Here is a 19,872-nt window from a genome sequence, read left to right on the forward strand (position 1 = left end):
GAGGTACCATACCCCTCTTTGCTATCTGAAATAGACTCAGGGAAAAGAGAGAGAATGGGGGAAGGGGAAGAATGTGTGGTTATTTACATTTGGCTTGTTTTGCGGCTCCCAGTTTTTTTTTCCCCCTTCGGAAACGGGTCCAAGTGGCTCTTTTTGTCTTAAAGGTTGCAGACCCCTGGACTAGATGAATAGCAAGAAAGGAGATTCCAACTAAGCACCAGGAAGAACTTTCTAGCGGTAAGAGCTGTTTGAAAGAGGAAGGGGCTCCCTTGGAAGCTGGTGGGTTTTGAAGCAGAGGTTGGGTGGCCATCTGCCAGGGATACTTCAGCTGAGATTCCTCCATTGCAAGAAGTTGGACTAGATGACATTCAGGGTCCCGTCTAACTCTACAATTCTATGATTCTGCAATGTTGTTTAATCAGGAAAAAAATGCATCCTGCTGCTGTCGGATTTGAGGCATCCACACACACACAGAAAATTCCAAAGCCTCTGGCCTTTTTTGTAAATATTTTTTTTCTGGAAAAGATATCACCAGTGGAAGCCCAGGAAGGCCTCCTTCTGGTTCCCAACGAGGAATAATGTCATGGGAGTTCAGCAAGCAGAGCGCAGTCAGAAAAAGAGAGCCCTCTCCCTGCCAAACACCCACCCACCAACTCAGACACATTTCTAGGATTCAGGTGCAAATATCCAGGTTTATTTATTGCAAATAGCAAAGGGGAACTTGAGTGAAATGGGCTCCAGGAGGAGGAAGAAGGAGCAGGGAGACGGCTGGCTCCAGGAGGAGGTCTTCAGTTCCCAGGGGCAGCTCAGAGACCCCTTTGGAGAAGTCAGGACTGGCTGCTCTCCTTGGTGCTGGACTTCTTTCAGGGCTCTGCTGAGGATAGAAAATAGAGTCAGACAAGAGGAGGAGGAGGAGGAGGAAGAACCCAAAGATAGGCTGAAGTTCCACTCTCAAGGACCCTCTTCAGAGCTGTAGCTCAGCGGCAGAACTCTGCCTTGCATGCAGAAGGGCCCAAGTTCCCTGGCCTCTCTGGGTAGGACTAGGAAAGGAGACTTGCTGGAAATCCTGGGGTGCTTCTGCCAGCCAGTATAGGCATCAGCTGAGCTTGATGACCCTATGGTGCAACACAGTAAAAGGCATCTCCTTGGCATCTTCCTTCTTCCTTATAATTCTTTATCTGTATAGTATTCCTTGATTCATGTCCCCAATGCCTTGTGCAAAGCCTTCTCCCTTGCTTTCATGAGGCAAGCACCCCAGAGGGAGCCTCCACTGCTTTTTTGGGGTGATGACAGGCATCCATGCTGACACATTATCAGTAAGGCCAGTGTCGCATGCGCAAGAGTGCAGCCTGAGCACAAAGTGGTAAGAACCAGTTTAGGAGGAACTTAACAATGACAATTAAAGTGAAGACCGAATGGGTTGAGTAAAGTTGCATTTCGAGGACTGTGGTTGGATGAAGCAATGGTGGGGCAGTGGGGGTGTCATAAATTGTTGACCAGAGGATGAACAGCTAAGATGGTGTATATTTTTCCTATACAGAGGGAGTCATAATGGAAAGCTCTTGTTGACCGGCGGGGAGTTTGGTGTGACCCTCAGTACTGGAACTCCCAAGGGAAATTTCTCTGACAACTGCCTCCAGGGTAACCCAAGGATGATTTGAATTAACTCACCTTAGACGGGGTAGAAGCAGTCTGTCTTGCACCCATATCTGCAGCACTTCTTGGGCCAGGGGCATTCATAGTCATTCATGCACCCTAATTCACAGGTTGTCACAGTACCTTGAGGTGGTATAGGGCATCTTCCAGACCTCTCTGCAACACAAAAGAACCCCAAGGCTCTCAGACCCTCCCCAAATGGTGGGCTGCAGCTCAAGCATATTCCCGCAGCCAGAGAACCAAAATATCCTTTGGAGGGTGGGGTGAGAATGTTTGGTGTGGAGACCTTTTATTCTAGTCCAGCATTCTGTTCTTACAGTGGCCAAACAGTTGCCAATGGGGAGCAAGCAAGGATAATTCAAACACGAGAGAAACCCTCCTCTTCTGCAGTTCCCAGCTACTGGTATTCATAAGCACTGCTGCCTCTGACTGTGAGTCAGAGTAGAGACATCCTGGGTAGGAGCCCTCAATAGAACCTGTTCCTTGGATTTTTCTTATCCTCTTTTAAAGCCATCCAGCTTGGTGGCCCTCACTGCCTCCTGCATAAGACATGGTTTTTTTTTTTAATTATAAAAGAATGTTAAGAATTGGGGGTCATCTTATACACGGATAGTGCAGAGGGGGGATGAGCGATTGGTTGCAGCCACAAGCAGGAGATTGCCAGAGGCGATTGGGTGGCTGATGGGTAGCTGTGGCAAGGCCTGCTGTTGATTGGCTGCTGCTGTGGTGATTGGGCAGGTGATTGGTGGCTGCTGGCAGCAAGTGGGCAGATGGTTGTGGATTCAGCGACGCTGACGCATCTTATACACAGGAGGGAGATTGCCCAGAGTTGTTGAGCTTTTTTCGGGGGGGGGGGGTGCCATAAATCGCTCACCCACCTGACTGACACTGCCAATTGCCACAGCAGCAGCCAATCAACCAATCGGGTTCTCGCTGACTTCTCGCAGGATGGCACTGTTTGCCTCCATGGTTGGAGACAGCGATGCTTCTGAATGCCAGCTGGTGGAAAAAAACACGTCTTATACACAGAAAAGTATGGTAGTTTAACAGGAGGCAGTGAGGGTCACCACCCTGGATAGCTCTCCTCCTCCACGAATCTTCAGAGTTTAGAGATCCTGCAATTCTTCATAAGTCACAATGGCCTTGATTCACGAAGAAGAAGCGCTTCCTATCCCACCCCACCCTCCGCAGAATAAATGGTCTCACCTCTGACAGGATCAGCACAATCTCGTGGGCAACTCCCGCAGCACTTCTGAGCTCCAGAGCATGACCAGTCATCCTCACAGTTCACCACGCAGGGTCCGACCATACCTGGCTGAGCCCCAGGACATTGCCCAGGCTTCTCTGCAACAGAGCAGAATTCCAAGGTTGAGAAATGTCTTTGGCCAGAGAGGCTGTCTCCATAGCTGTCAACTTTTCCCTTTTCTTGCAAGGAATCCTATTCGGAATAAGGGAATTTCCCTTTTAAAAAAGGGAAACGTTGACAGCTATGGCTCTTTCTCTTCATGTGGGATGGGGCTTCTTTGCATCCAGTAGCCAGAGGAGCCCAGGATTCCTAAGGTGGGCTCTGTTCTGCTCAGGGGTCTGATGTGTCACACAAAACTTTGTTGTTGTTGTTTAATAATTTAGTCGTGTCTGACTCTTCGTGACCCCCTGGAGCAGAGCACGCCAGGCACTCCTGTCTTCCACTGCCTCCCACAGTCTGGTCAAACTCATGCTGGTAGCTTCGAGGACACTGTCCAACCACACACAAAACTAGACTTCCCAATAGCTCCCCACCCCTGTAGGGTGGTCCCTGCACTCTCAGCAGCTCAGGAGCAGAACAAATCCTGCCTTTTGGAGCAACAGGAAACAAGATTGCTCCATCTTCCATGTGGTGGCCCTTCAAGTATTTGAAGATAGCTCTCCTACCTCCTCTCAGTCGTCTCTTCTCCAGGCTAAGCAGACCCAATTACCTCTACCATTCCTCATAACGTTTTGTTTTCAGACCCTTTACCTCTTGGTCCTCCCTCCCCTGCAAGAGCCCTTTACTCCAGTGTAATGACATTGGGCTCTCAGGGGTGCCCTCCTTGGCTGACCAGCTGCCTCAGCCTGTAACATTTGCCTCCAACCCCCTTGAGGGCTGAGGATTCCCTCAGAATCGCCGCCCAGCAGCACCCCTACCTAAGACAGGACCTCCTCTGCCTCAAGTAAGTCAGGAACACACGCCAAGGCTATCTCCCGTGGGAGGCCTAGTGAAGTGTCTCCATGGACACCAAATCTGTGATGTAACTAGGAGAAGGGCTCTGCCTGATCTCCCTGGGGCTCCTGTCTCACGAGGTATGAGGCACCGGGGCCAGGTCAAGTCTCATTAGGACTCCTGCACTGGATGCTCTCAGGTAGGAGGAATGCAGGTGTGTGGATGAAGGGGGAGCAGAAGAACAGCTGCCTTGAAGAAACCCACCTTTGTTCACTGGGCACTTTTTGCACTTGCCCCAGCAGGTCTTTCACTTGCCACACCCTGGTAGGGGTGTCAGATTACCTCCACAGGTGCCAGGTGCACAACATGCACATGTCCCGGTGGCTGAGTTGAAGAAGCACAGCTGCATTATTGTTTTGCAGGGGGTGGTCCCCTTGGGGAGTCTGCCTACTTGACCTCAAGCAGAGATCTGCAAAACCATCCTTTGCTGTGGTCACTGGCTCTTGCTTCCAAGGGACTTTGCAGCTTTGGGCAGAACAGACTTTGAATCCCTGCAGATATCTGCTCTGTGTGCCACTGCAACAGTAATGGAACGGACAACTCTGTGTTTGTCAGTTGCTTTACCTAGATCTATCTGTTTTGGAGGTGGGTGTCAGCTCAATCCAGAGGGCAAGGAGACTCACAAGAAGCACCAAACCACCAGACATCATGGTGGGGCAGACAAAGTCCACCTCCCAGCCTGGCTTCTCTCTCTTTATATCTCCCAAAAGCATCAGGGGGATTACAGAACCTAGAATCCCAGACTCATAGAGTTGGAAGAGACCACAAGGGCCATTGAGTCCAACCCCCTGCCAAGCAGGAAACACCATCAGAGCACTCCTGACATATGGTTGTCAAGCCTCTGCTTAAAGACCTCCAAAGTAGGAGACTCCACCACACTCCTTGGCAGCAAATTCCACTGTCAAACAGCTCTTACTGTCAGGAAGTTCTTCCTAATGTTTAGGTGGAATCTTCTTTCTTGTAGTTTGGCTCCATTGCTCCGTGTCCGCTTCTCTGGAGCAGCAGAAAACAACCTTTCTCCCTCTTCTATGTGACATCCTTTTATATATTTGAACATGGCTATCATATCACCCCTTAACCTCCTCTTCTCCAGGCTAAACATGCCCAGCTCCCTTAGCCATTCCTCATAAGGCATCGTTTCCAGGCCTTTGACCATTTTGGTTGCCCTCCTCTGGACATGTTCCAGTTTGTCAGTGTCCTTCTTGAATTGTGGTGCCCAGAACTGGAGAACCTAAAGGAGTATACCTGAAGGAGCGTCTCCACCCCCATCGTTCTGCCTGGACACAGGTCCAGCGCCGAGGGCCTTCTGGCGGCTCCCTCACTGTGAGAAGCCAAGTTACAGGGAACCAGGCAGAGGGCCTTCTCGGTAGTGGCGCCTGCCCTGTGGAATGTCCTCCCATCAGATGTCAAAAAGATAAACAACTACCTGACATTTAGAAGACATCTGAAGGCAGCCCTGTTCAGGGACGTTTTTAACGTGTGACATTTTAATGTGTTTTTAATCTTTGTTGGAAACTGCCCAGAGTGGCTGGGGAAACCCAGCCAGATGGGTGGGGTACAAATAATAAATTATTATTATTACAGTGTCGAGTTGCAGCTCGGCATCCAGGGAAAAATCAGTCTCACACCATGAGGGGTTCCGAAATATGGCTGCTCCTAGGGCTAATATGGCAGCTCCTAGGGCTAATGCAGCACAGCTTTTATTGTGTGAAATCAGAAAGATACAAAATACAAGCCAAGCAATTTGTTCTAGCCAGCAGATAAGAACATTCGCACTAGACCGTGCGAGCGATCAGGCTATGTTAGTTGACCAATCATGTAGGACAGCACGAGCTGTTCACGCGCTGTTCATGCTCCAAGGATGCTTCTAGCTATGAAATCACCCCGCAACAATAAGAACTTTGCTCATGCTCTCATGTACAAGCAATCATTTTCCCACATGTCCCCTTTTCTTGTTTATATTATTAGAGGAAAAGAGGGACCATTAGTCCAAATCGTACACTTCATTGCCTAAGCGTCTACACTTTGCAACATAAATTCCTCTTGTAACCCCTGTGGTGGGCCGTGGTCGGTACCACCATGCAGTGCATTGGGAAATCAAAGAGGGTATGCATTGAATGCAACAACACACCATAATGAAGCCAGCAATACATGCAATTACAATCAATAATATTTTTCTTAACCATAATCCATTAGGCAACCAAGAAGACAACCACTCCCATGGATCAAAACCTTCAGGTGGATTCAAAGGATTATGAGCTATCATTTGTTCCATATAATCAATAGTAGCAGAGATATTGGTCGATTGATCGGTTATATACATACAGCAATGAGAATGAATTAAGGCACAAATTCCACCTTTAGAAGCAAGGATCACATCTAAAGCATAACGATGTTGAAGAACCACATTTCTTATTTCTGACATTTCTTTGTTAATCATTTTTAAAGCCAAGATGGTGGAATTGAACAAATTTTCTGGCCTACCACTCATGGTTGTAACATTATTAACTGAGACTTTTAGCCTATCACTCATAGTGGTAATAAAAAAAATAAGAAGATCCATTAACATACTCATAGGTCCAATTACAATATGGATAATGACCTAAAATTTTTTTGCTATTATGATTAAAACGAAAACAATAAGGCACTATTTTTACAAGCGATAAAAATAATAACAGGGGGTGAACTTATACGATTATCCTTCATATTATTGCTAATCTTATATAAAGCATTTACTGGAATGCTAGAATACCATCACCAAAAAAAAAAAAGGTTCAAAGCTTTGAGAAGCTTTTTAAAATCATTTTTCTCAGCAGCTAAAAAGCACTAGCCAAGCATATTTCGCTTGCCGTAACTAAAAAGATTGCAACAAGGTCGAGAACAGAGCCCATTGTCTTCGCGGGCCATGTTAAAGAACCACATTGCAACCCGCTTTCTGTCCGGGAACCATGCCAAAGCACAAAAATGAAACAACTGGAACACACTAAAATCCCTCATCCCTCCCTTGCCAAGAGTCCACAATAGTTCCAAGACAGCCCTCTGTACATGCTCAGGGGAACACATCATAGGGCAGGACTCCTGAGGGAGGAGGAAAAAGGAAGAGATCTGGGGGGTAAAATTCAAGTGATGCCAATAAGGATGAGAATGGTAAATTATTCCAATGGCTGTTTCCGAGCAACCTGCGTGATATTTCGTGGCTCGATTATTGGCATGTAAAAACCATAATCCAGAAGAAGTCACACAACCATTTCTGCAGATACAGGAGCCCATTTGCTGTAAATAGGTCTGATGTATTGCTCCTTGTACTGCTGAGTCAAAAGTCCAAGCCCAATGAAGCGTGATGACACAGATGGGATGGTTGCTATTAGGAGGCAAAAAACTGTGATGATGTTTGGTGGTTGAAGTGGCTTCCCAGGGAAAAGAGGGGCCAATGCAGTAGTGATGAAGATGGCCTTTCAGCGTGCCAGGAAACACTGGAACAGCTGTGGAAGGTGACTTTATCCATTGCAGAGGTGACTGTGATCTTGTCCGCTGGATCCTTATGTCCTTTAAGGGCAGAAAATAGTGGAGACAAAGTAGAGGTGGGCAAGTCCAAATAACTCTTTATCCGATTCAGCTGTCCAAGGATTTGTTGTAAATCCACCAGTCTAAGATGACCAGGAAACTGTAGTTGAGGCGTAACTGGAATGGCTGCAGATGCTGTCAGCTTGTGTCCCAGGTACGTAATAGGTAAAGTCCGCTGGATTTTTTCTTTAGCCACTGTCAATCCAACAGGTTGCAGCCTTTGCAGGATTTTGGGACACGGAGGAGGACAAGGCCGTGGCTAAAAGATGAGCTTTGTGCATCTCAGTGCCCACTGACTGGCAGGCTGTAAGGATATCAGCAATGGCTATATTTGATGTTGTCATCAAGGGGCACAGTGCTTGCTTATGGTTCTCATTTACATTAGTGAATGCAAGCTGGCGTACAGTCAGGTCTTGTGCTGCCAGGTCCTGAACTTGCCGCTTGAAGGTATTGTACAAGCGATCAACAAATTGTCCATAGGGCTCTGCAGGGCCCTGTCTGACGCTCCCCCATCGGCCATCGCGCTCAGTTTTGTCATCAGGGACAGAGGCCAAAGCCTCTTGAGCAGCAGCCGTGGTGGCCTCCCAATATTGAGGATCGAGAGTTAGCTGTTGGGCAATAGTAAGAAAATTGCCTCCTCCCGTTAACCCATCGAGGACATCAGCTTGGGTTAACATGACGGGGGCTGGGGGTGGGGTGGCACCAGCAGCGGCAGCAGCCAAAGCAGCCTGATGATTAGCCAATGCAACATTATTAAGATTATTCCGAATCCCATCAACACGACGTTGGCAGGCCCAGTGCCAAGCTTGTATAAACAAAATCATTTGATGAGGCTGCATTACAGTGCGGGCCAACAGCTTAACATCCTCTGGTATCAAATTTTGTTGAAAAATAGTGCCAAACAAGCCCAGGGTGTAAGGAGATTGTAAACCATTGTCCTTGACAGAGGAATGCAGTTCCTTTATGAATCTCAAATCAAACTGTTCGTGCCGGGCTGGGCCTCCCCCTGGCGCGGCAGGAGCAATCACAGGGAAGAGATTAGGAGTTGCACAGTCAAAACCCAACAATGGGGCAGCGGCACGGAGAGATTCTTGGAGAGGAGTAGTAACAGCAGTGCCAGAGGCCTTGGGCGCAGGAGTTGGAAGAGTGGGGGGTGCTGAATGCGAAGATTCTTGGAGAGGAGTAGTAACGGGAGGTGCAGGAAGTGAAGAATGCGGAGAATGCAGGGGAGGGACGACAGGAGGAGCCGGAGGGAAAATGTCCGGCGGTTTAGGAGGTAGGTTTGAGGCAGGCAAAACAGGTACCGGGAGGGCGGGCGAAGAAGCTGTTGCAGCAGCCAGAAGAATGTTTGAAGGAGTTAAACACGACATAGCTTTGTAGACGTTACCCCAGGCATGCAAAACCTTGACATCAATTTGTGGATGATTTTGAAAGAAATGTCCATTTTTTTTCCAATCATCTAACCCCCAAGTTCCGTCCTGGGGGAACCACGGACAGTGAGTGTCCAGGGCTTTTATAAGGGACTTAAGGTCAGCTTTCCGAACAGCAAGGTTGTTACTGGCCAAAAGGAATTTAAGGTCTTTATAAAATTTTTTCTGTGGTGCAGAGAGAGATTTTCCCATGATTGCAAGAGTTGCAAAAAAAGGCAGGGAGCACTTACCGAGGGATCCTTAGGAGGATGAGGGAGGCGCCTTTTTGCCCTGTCCGGGCGGAGATAAGTGCTGATAAGTCCGTAACGTAGTCCAGAATCACATTCACACGGGAGCTCTCACCAGGGATCCACTACGTGGATGAACGACGCGTCTGCAGCCCTTGCGGGGCGAGGTGAGAGCTGAACGTTGTAAAACAGCATGAAGTCCGAAAGAAATCACACGGGAGCACTCACCAGGGATCCACTACGTGGATGAACGACGTGTTGGTGAGTGCTGAATAATGAAAAACAACGTGAAGTCCGAAGGCAGTCACACGGGAGCACTCACCAGGGATCCACTACGTGGATGAACGACGTGTTGGTGAGTGCTGAATAATGAAAAACAACGTGAAGTCCGAAGGCCTCACACGGGGCACCAAATGTCGAGTTGCAGCTCGGCATCCAGGGAAAAATCAGTCTCACACCATGAGGGGTTCCGAAATATGGCTGCTCCTAGGGCTAATATGGCAGCTCCTAGGGCTAATGCAGCACAGCTTTTATTGTGTGAAATCAGAAAGATACAAAATACAAGCCAAGCAATTTGTTCTAGCCAGCAGATAAGAACATTCGCACTAGACCGTGCGAGCGATCAGGCTATGTTAGTTGACCAATCATGTAGGACAGCACGAGCTGTTCACGTGCTGTTCATGCTCCAAGGATGCTTCTAGCTATGAAATCACCCTGCAACAATAAGAACTTTGCTCATGCTCTCATGTACAAGCAATCATTTTCCCACATTACAGAACCACAACACGCGCAGGAAGGTGGTGAGCAGGACAGAGTGGAACTTCTTTTCTCCCTCACCAGGTTTTGCAACAAACTGTCCCAACAGCTGAAAAGCTGTGGGCAGCCTTTCCACAGCAGTGCCAGAGTGAGGAGGGTGGTTTGAAAGAGGGGGATTTGGGGCTGATATTCTGCAAGCCAGGATGCCCTTCCATGCTGTTCCCCGTTGCACTGGCAGCAGAGAGGGAGGCAAGGGGATTTCTGCATTGCAGTGGCTTGGACTGGATGACCCTCGAGGTGCCTTCTGCCTCTACAATTCTGTGATTCTAAGGTGGAGCTCCAGTGGGGGAAGTTCCTCTGCCCTCCCCATGTCCCCTGAAGGACTCAGCCTGGGTCCCTGAAGGCTGCCGGGACCATGGCAAAATTCAGAGGCAAACTGAAGATGTTCCTCCGCCCCAAAGGAGTGGGTGGTAGGAGCTTAGGGGTGCCAGCCAAGGATCAGCTAGCTGCTCATCACTGCTATAATATTTTAAAAGCCCCAAGCAGTGTAAATGAGCATAAATAGCACAAAACTGCATCATAAAAACATGTGGAAAGAGAACAATACAGCTTCACTGCTAAAAAGTGACCAGTAATATCTGTATTTGACCAACAACTAATTTGAAATGGTTTCGCAGAACATAAAGTTCTTTTTGTAAATGATGAAAACATAAAATAATTGACCCATGCCATTTTTTTCCTCAAGGGGTGAGGGTGTTCCCTCTTGACCCAAGCAGGAGGGTCTGTAGTGGAGGCAGAGCTATAGAAGGGGAGATGGAGAGATGTTGGAGATGAGGACTCTTTCAGCTACCCATAGGCAGTTTGCTAATCTATGGCTGACCCAGAGAGTGTTTCTTCTGGGGGCTTAGCAATATGGAGGGGATGGAGAAAAAGGAATTCAATGGGTCACTCACCTGGACGTTTCTGACCAAAGACAGGTGCCAGCTCACCCCAGAAGGCTAGGAGCACGACAAGGTAGAGGTTGATGGAGTTCATGGCGAAGCAGGTTTGAGTCCCTAGCCTGCACCCAGGAGGCTTTATAGCACATCCAGAAAGAACTGACTGGACAGTTCTTGAGCTCCACCCAGATGAAACAAAAAGCAAAAATTGGCAGGGAAAGGCTGGAGGTCCTGGGTGCCTAGAAGTGAAGCATTTCCAAGCCAACAACACCTTAGTAGGCAGAAGAGGAACCGGCTGAGTCTAGGCAGGGGTCATGATCAAAATGCAAACAATTGCAGAAATGAGGAGCTGTCTTCAGGCACTTCCAGGCACCAGGAGAAGTGCAGCTGAAACCCAGAGGCTCAATGCCAGCACTGAGTCTGGATGGCCTCAAAATTCTCTTGCGTATTCTCTTAAATTCTCTTCATATATCAATTTATTGGAGATACAACATTCAAAGAAAATGCCATATTAAGTGCTTGGTTGGCAGTTGCAGTTTTATTTAATCTGAATTCTCCTTCCTCACTTGTTCCTGTGCTGCACATTGCAGTATAACCCTCTGAGATACAGTAATAATGCACACTCAGGGGATGAAACAGCACAAAACGCAGGCTGAGAATGTGGGGTCCAGTGTGCAACCCCATGAAAATGCACCTGGACAAGTCACTTTTCAGCCTTCCATGTCACACTTGCAGTCCCCTAGCCTGAACAGCGTAAAAAGCAGAGACATCACCTTGCCAACAAAGGTCCGTATAGTTAAAGCTATGGTTTTCCCAGTAATGATGTATGGAAGTGAGAGCTGGACCATAAAGAAGAATTGATGCTTTTGAATTATGGTGCTGGAGGAGACTCTTGAGAGTCCCATGGACTGCAAGAAGATCCAAACTCTCCATTCTGAAGAAAATCAGCCCTGAGTGCTCACTGGAAGGACAGATCCTGAAGCCGAGGCTCCAAGACTTTGGCCACCTCATGAGAAGAGAAGACTCCCTGGAAAAGACCCTGATGTTGGGAAAGATAGAGGGCACAAGGAGAAGGGGACGACAGAGGACCAGATGGTGGGACAGTGTTCTCAAAGCTAGCAGCATGAGTTTGACCAAACTGCGGGAGGCAGTGGAAGACAGGAGTGCCTGGCGTGCTCTGGTCCAGGGGGTCACGAAGAGGCAGACATGACTAAATGACTAAACAGCAACAACAGCCTGAAAATCTGGAAGGTGGTAGAGCTCAGAAGGGGGCCCCACTAGGACCCCCACTCATGTGGAAAATGGATCCATCCAGATAGCAGGGGCAGATTTAGGGCTGCGTGAGTGGTACCCATGCACTGGGTGCTGAGCTGAGGGAGCGCTGTCTCAAAGCCTGGTAAGAGATGTGCTGGACTTTTGGAAGGAGCCATGAGGCTCTGAGAGTCTTCTTGCTTCCTTCCCAAAACCTAGTTATCTCTTTCTCCCCTTGGGAAAGTGGGTGGGAAGGCTCTAGAACCCTCCCAGAGCACTCTTGTCTCTTTCCCAAATTGAGAAGGCTGGAGGGGCCCAGGGTATTTTGCTTCTCACAGGGCGCCATATTACCCAAGTCACCCACTACATGTGGTCTTGCCCATGGAGGAAAGCAATGCATTTCTGAGGCAGAAATACCTTCAGAAAGGTCACAAAAAGTGCCTTAGCTGTTTCATAATAGTTGGTTGCAAAATCACGCTAGAGAGAGAAGGACGTCCTCTCTGCCCTCATCGGGTCTGCCAGCTTCCTTAAACCTCCTGCTTCAGAAATTCCCTGTTAAACCTGTTTTCTGAGATATAAAAGATATAAAAGCTAAATATAAGATATAAAAGCTAAATTTAAACTTCTGCTGCCTTGCAGCTATACTCATTCATGAGAAAGGCTTTGGAAGTAAACCCCAAGGAAAAGCCCATACCCGCTGCCTTGTGGGAGCTCTTTGGGAGAAGAAAAGACTAGGGAGTGAACCCTACACAAATCCAGAGTGGAGTCCCTAAGATGTTTGGATGGCACCTTTTATTCCTCCCTCCAGCAACTCCTGCAGCCAAGCTGGTGCCAAATGCCTTATTTTGCTTTCCTTTGAGTTAAATCAGTGAGGCTGAGAGGAAGGTTTTGTTGTCTGGGAAGCCCAGGACCTCCATACTCACTGCCCAGGCATGTGTCCCAGGGAGGTCACCCAGCAAAAATGACATAGGAGACAGCATTTGCAAGTTAGCAGTCTGCAGCCATAGCAGGAGCTGTGATTCTCTGGCAGTTTGGCTTCTTTCTCTGAGGCACACTCCACTGTCTCTCAAGACAGACAGATGCCTGCCATGCTGGGCAGTGGGCTCCTACGCTTGTCCATCATGTGATCTAGTGGCCTTCTCCTCCTGGTGGGGCTCCTTGCTCTCTTGGCTCAGCTGCCACCTGCCTCCAGCCACCCTGCAGGCAAGCACTTTCTCCTTTTTTGGGGCAAATAAATCTTAATTTCACATATATGCTAATGGGTTCTGCACTAGTGGTGATGGACTAAGGGTGAGACCTTGGGCTCATAGTAGAGAGCTTGATGAAAATGTTGAGTCACTGAGCTACCCACTATGACCCCAAGGTCAGTCCATGCCAGTTCAGCCCATTGAGCATGTATATCCACAATTAAGATGTGTGCCAATATGCATCACTTTATACTTTTTTTAGATTGAATTGCGTTTGACATTTTACTCCCTGTCCACTCAGTTTGCATACATCCTTTTGCAACTCCTCAAAATCACAGCTTGTTTTAATGATCCTGAACAGTTTGGTGTCTTCAGCAAACTTGGCCACCTCACTGCTCAACCCTAACTCTGGATTGTGTTTGAACCAGCTAAAAAGCACAGACAGGTCCCCATAATGATCCTTGGGGGTCTCCACTTTCTTCACTGTTCCAGAAGGCAAATGGATGGAGCTCCCTCCCTCCCCTGCCTGATAGTGAGAAAGAAACAAGCCAGAGTGGTGAGAGAGAGCTGAGAGGAGGCTGGCAGAAGCTGGGAGAAAGCAATGCTTGGATTCTGCTAAGATTCTAGGGACATTGGCCTGTTCCAGCAGGATCTTCTTAGGTTCTTCAGCAGGCGCATTTTATGTCAAAAACATGAGATGAGACCTGCTGGTTCAGGCCATTGGCCTGATAACCTGGGTATCATTACCTGGGTCCCAGGTGAATGTCATGATCTGAGACCCACTGGGGTCAACACAGCAAGCAAGCATTTCCGATCATACATCACTCTTATACATTGCTTACACAGCACTAATATTTCTGCTTTGAGTCAGTTTCTATGGACAATAGCTTACAGTCTGCTAGCAGCAGCTAGAAGGAAACTGAAGAGAGCTTGGGCCCATTAGGAATGCAGAGAAGCTGCCAAGTTCCTTCAGGCTAGTTGGAAGAGGAACTATGCGCTGGTAGAAAGGCAGAGTACAGTATCCCTAGGCTGTGATGCTGCTTACACAGAACATGTTTCGGATACCTGAGAGGTATAACTCAGGAGTACCATACCTGAGCATTATGCCTGTTATACGATACCTGAGTTTTATAATTCAGAGGTGCCAAGGCTCTCCATCGATCACATCACATACACAGCTGCCTTCAACCTGCTAAGTGCTGTGTCTGCAGAAAAGTGTGTTCCGGTAGGTGAATTGGACATATGGATTCATTTTAATACGGTTGGAGATTTGCACCAGTGACTGGAGACTTTGAGAGGTTAATATCTGAATTTGGAAATAGGATAACAACAGGTGAAGAAGGCAGAAAAAACAATGTGTGAGAAGATTACTCCGGACATCCAGAACATGGGAAGCGCCCCCCCCCATCTTTTTAATTTGGAATGTAATTTGGAATGTAATGCATTGTGGTTTCATTAATTGTGGTGTTTTTAATTGAAAATTAATTAAAATTATTTACAAAAGAGAGAGAGAGAGAGTGCATGATAAATGTCAGTGGATAACTGCCCTGAAGCCAGGTGGAAGAACCACCTGAAATGGAATACTCAGGATGAAACGGTGAAATCTGCTATGATTAAATGGGCACAAGATGTTGGACATAATATTATGTTTGCTGACTGGGAACAGTTATGGACCACAGGTATGAAGTTCACGGCATGTAATGCCTTAAAAGAGAATATTATGAAAATGATATACAGGTGGTACATGACCCCAGTCAAGCTTTCAAAAATCTATCACTTGCCCGATAATAAATGCTGGAAATGTAAAGAAACTGAAGGTACATTCTTTCACCTTTGGTGGACGTGCCCTAGGATTAAGGCTTTCTGGGAGATGATATATAATGAAATGAAAAAGGTATTTAAATATACCTTCTTGAAGAAACCAGAGGCCTTTCTCCTGGGCATAGTCGGCCAATTGGTGCCAAAGAAGGATAGAACTTTCTTTATGTATGCTACAACAGCAGCAAGAATACTTATAGCGAAGTATTGGAAGACACAAGATCTACCCACTCTGGAAGAATGGCAGATGAAGGTGATGGACTACATGGAACTAGCTGAGATGACTGGCAGAATCCGAGACCAGGGAGAAGAGTCGGTGAAAGAAGACTGGAAGAAATTTAAAGACTACTTAAAGAAATATTGTAAAATTAATGAATGTTAAAAAGATGTTGGATAGAAATTAAGTGGTTTCCAGCTGTAATGCTTTAGGAGATATGAAAAAAGGATTATAAATGGGTAAAAGTTTTATGGTAAGGATTTGCTGAACCAACAAATCGAATTGGAATACAAAGAAGGGAAGTACGAGGAGGTCGGAGGAAATAAGGATATGGAAGTTATATTATTGAAAATTAATGTGTGTTTTTTAATTGTTTATTATTTTGTATGTTTATTTTTTTATTTTTTCTTATATTCTAAAAATTTTCAATAAAGAACCTGACTCAAGCATGCCTTGATCACGCGATTTCCTAGCCAATGGTGATGCTGGAGGTCATGTGTTGTGGGGTTTGTGCTACAGTTGTATATAAATTTCGGGCCTGGTACCTTTGGGTTCATCCAGACCGGGACTATGGGCTGCAGCCAGAATAAGCTCTCTTCTTACCTTTCCAACCACTGCCCCTTTGTTTTTATTGACCGGGAAGGACAATGATTTTGGGCCTTTGCTCCAAGTCAACAGGCCCATCTAGTCCGGCATCCTGTTCCCAGAGTTGCCTGTGGGAAACCCACAAGGAGATCCTGAGCAAAAAGCAACTCTCCCCTCCTGCAGTTTCCACCAGCTCGTATTCAGAAGCATTGCTGCCTCTTACTGTGGAGGCAGAGCCAGATCGTCATGAGCTCTCTTCTCCGTCTAGGATGGTGGCCACCACTGCCCCCTGTGGGAGTCCATCGCTTGACTATGTGCTGCATGTTCCATTGCTCATATGACTCACACCCCCTTGCATACTCACTCATTTTTGCCCCACTTATGGAGCACGAAAACAGCACGGAAAGGAGAGGTTGGGAAATGCTGGTGAGCCTGCCAGAAACCAAGTTTAGTAACTCAAGAACCCGTTGGAGTTCATAGTCTATGTGCAGCTTGGGCAAGTGAGCAATTAGTGTTTTGACTACAGGCTAGGGAGACAGAGCACGGGAGAAATTCTCCTGGAGATAAGAGGACCTAGTAACAGGGTGATTGGCTGAGGTCTCTCACATAGGCAGCATGACCTATGACTTTGTTTGGCTAGTTAGGAGTATTCTGGTGTGCTTGGAGAGTGATGAAGTTCATGTCTGTATATAGTAACTTGTACATAGCTTGTGAGTTTACTGCCGTATATAATAAATTACAAGTTACTAGTTGTCAGCATTTTTTTAAAAAAAATAAATAATAGAGTTTCAAAGAAGTTACAAAAAAAAGAAAAAGAAAAGGAAAAGGAAAAAACTGGAGAGCCAAAAATACCAAATACAAGAAAATATAAACAATTAAAAACAATTCCATCTTTCCATGTCTTATCTTTCATTTACTTGTTTCCCTGACCTCCTCACACCTCCCTTTTTTGTATTCTAGTTCAATTAAGTATTTCAGCAAATCCTTTCCGCTTGGTTTTTATCCTAATAATTTATCTTAGTGTACTATAATTTTACATTCTCGTTTCACCACTTAAAAAATCAATTTTTACCTAATCTTTTATATCATTTCTGCTAAAACCACATTGCTTCATTCCAACATCCTTCTAGCATTCCTGGATCTTGCAATGTTTCTGTAAACAGATTTTAAATTTTTTCCAATCTTCTTCCACCAACTCTTCTTACTAGTTGTCAGCATTGTTCCTGATCATCGCCCTGACTGAGCAGTCTCAATGGTTGCCTAGGAAAAGCTGCACTGCTCTGCTAAGTTGTGCATCATCAAAGAAGTTCAGAAGTGAAGAGACTGAATCCTAGTAGGATGCAAAAGGACTTCAGAAAGTGCTCACAGGCTTCGGAGTTCTAACAGAACCTGCCTCAGGAGGACAGGGGTGGTGGAGGAAGGTGTGGCCAATATGCACCACAGTTCCAGATTGCAGAAGAAGCAGAAGGGTCCAGGGGTTCAGGGACACACCTCTTTCCATGTGCTGGAGGAGAACAAGATTCATGGCAGGAACAAGCATCCTCCAGCCACTTCCAAGAAGCAAGGAAGAAGCCAAGGGCTTTAATACCATTGGGTTTAAAAACACACTCCGATGCATGTCTGCCCTTAAGTAGGCCCATGGACTTTATTGAGACTTGCTCCCAAGCAGGATCGCAGCTTAAATAGCCCCTGTTAAATGCCACCTAAACCTCCAAGTGCTGAGAGGCTCCAGGGGTTCAGGGGTTCCAACCAGCTTTGGTTTCCTTGAAATGGTCAGTGGAGAAACATGGTGTCAAGCACTTCTCTGTGTTTGCAGCCTCCAGCCTGCTTCCAGTTTGGCTCACATAAAGACTCTCCTCCCTGAAAAAGAGGGGAGTGGTTGTGGGCGGGAGCCCGAACACCGCTCCTAGCAGGGGGCGTTGCCCCCTGCCTCCAGCTCACCTGGCTGGCACTCACGCCCCCCCCCCCGTGGCCACCCAACCAGGTGCCATGGGGGGGGGCGTGTCCAGCAGCCTTTATGCTGCAGTGCCAGCCTCTCCCTGGCCTCATTTCTCTTCGTCGTCCTGTGCGAATTTGAATCGCTTGCATTCCCTGGCTGCTCACTCAGCAGCACAGCGCGAGAATCTTAATCGCAGAGTCCTGAGTTCGAATCCCGCGCTTCGGGGGAAATTCTTGCATGGGGGGAGGGTTGCGCTAGATCCCGCGTGGTCCCTTCCCACTGTGCGATCTTGGGGAAAGCAAAAGCAAGGCTGCCCCAATCCTGACAGCTGCCTCCTCCTTCACCTCCTTTCCTCATTTCTCTTCGTCGTCCTGTGCGAATCAGGAGGATACTCTCTCTTCAGTGTTCCTGCAGCGAGAAGCGGCCACGTGGAGCTAACTTGGAAGAGGACTTCTGAGAAAGGGAAGCCTGTAATCCCTCCTTTGCTTTCACCTTACCTTTACTTTAATTCCGACTTTAAATCTATGAGTGCTTACTATTTCTGTTTGATTTGCTGGTGCATTTTTAAAACTGCCGTATTGCTGTGAATTCCTGTGAGGGATTTTTCAGCAGTTTATTATTATTTCAACTCCCCCCCTTCCCCCTTCGTTACCCCACCTCCCTACTCTGGAATTTTGTCCCTCCTGAGCTGACATTGTCCTCCCTCCCCCTTCGCTAGCTGGCTTTGTGTCCTTCTCTAGCAGGTTCCGTGGTTTGGCTTGGAGCCCTTCCTCCCCCTCTCCCCACGTGTTGCCTTCTCCCTTTGGTGTTGCTCCCCCACGCCTCCTCTTTAGGGGCGTAGCTCGGTGGCAGAGCTTCTGCCTTGCATGTGGAAGGTCCCAGGTTCAATCCTCACCATCTCCAGGTGGTGCTGCCAGTCAGTGCTGACAATACTGATCTAGATGGACCAGTAGTCTGTTACTGCAGGATGAACACTTTTAACGATTTCAGGGGGCGGCAGCTCCATTTAAAAACTTCTTTCAGACGACTGCATTGCCCCAATTTTGCTATTGTCCCATCTTGCTGCTTATTGCTTTACCTTAAACCCTTCCTGGTGCTCCGAGCTCCCTCACTCCACACCCCCTCCCCTTGGTTTAAAAGCGGATAGTATTTCTGGGTCGGCCTGGTGTTTCTTTCCCGCTGTTGCCCCATAGTAATAAAAGCTATCGCTGGGTGTTTCTTTATCCCCTTTAGTTTTAAAACTTTTCCTGTGCACCGGACTTGCAATCCCCCCCCCCGCTTGGTTTAAGAGTGTGCAGCTATACTGCAGCTGCATCCCCAGGGTAATTCTGTTCAGCTTACTCCAAAGTCTTTGTTGGTTGAACTTGCTATCCAAAGAACTACTTAGTTGAACGCGATTTTATTTGCCTGGCAGTTATCGTTATATTAGCTGCTTTCAGCATTTGTTTTACTTGGGAGACGCAGTCACACCCCCATTATTCTTCAAACCTCCACTCCCCCCCCCCACTCCCCTTCCCCTCCCATTGTCCTTTGATCACCGGCCAGGGTTGCTTTGTTTTCCCTTAAGCACCGAATAGCTGGGCAATTAACAGTGGAGTATAATAACAGAGAATAATAACTCTGTCAGTGGAGAAACATGGTGTCAAGCACTTCTCTGTGTTTGCAGCCTCCAGCCTGCTTCCAGTTTGGCTCACATAACTATTTCTGGCTCTTGTTCTTCTATCTAGCAGGTAGCTGAAGCCGGTGAAGGAAAAGCCCACCCATTGACCTGGAGGTAGTTCTTGTAGCCTGGCTCATTATTTTGGGGTGCTGATGAGGACACTTAGGTGGCCAGCTAAAGTCATCATCTTAGGAAGAAACTTGTATGACCAGATCAGCAACCTCCTCTATGAGATTCTATTTCAAGGGAGGGGGGCCTGGAGGAGAGGCTTTTGCACCTCCAAAATCATCAGGGTCACTTAATAGGGCAGGAGGGACAGGAGTTAAGAGGGCACATGGTCAGATGTCAAGTGTCTTTGAGACAGTTTCTTTTTGGGTAAAGGGAACAATGAATGAAATAGATGAA

General features: G+C 47.3%; 1 protein-coding gene across 2 annotated transcripts; it reads right to left on the reverse strand.

Moving 5' to 3' along the window:
- Window positions 1–672: 672 nt before the first annotated feature.
- Window positions 673–11,013, reverse strand: LOC308588332 (veswaprin-a-like). Of its 2 annotated transcripts, none has more exons than XM_081196812.1 (4): window positions 10,826–11,013; window positions 2,863–3,000; window positions 1,672–1,812; window positions 673–874 (listed from the first exon to the last, which is right to left on the reverse strand). In XM_081196812.1, the coding sequence occupies exons 1-3, from the start codon at window positions 10,905–10,907 to the stop codon at window positions 1,673–1,675; spliced, it is 360 nt and encodes a 119-aa protein (XP_081052938.1). In that variant the 5' UTR covers window positions 10,908–11,013; the 3' UTR covers window positions 673–874; window position 1,672. The 2 variants fall into 2 exon arrangements, with proteins under 2 accessions (XP_081052938.1, XP_081052937.1); XM_081196811.1 differs by having other exon boundaries at window positions 673–871; window positions 10,826–11,011.
- Between the last annotated feature and the right edge of the window lie 8,859 nt (window positions 11,014–19,872).

Source organism: Podarcis bocagei (genome assembly GCF_964188305.1).
Source record: "Podarcis bocagei genome assembly, chromosome: 5".
NCBI classification, from domain to species: Eukaryota; Metazoa; Chordata; class Lepidosauria; order Squamata; family Lacertidae; genus Podarcis; species Podarcis bocagei.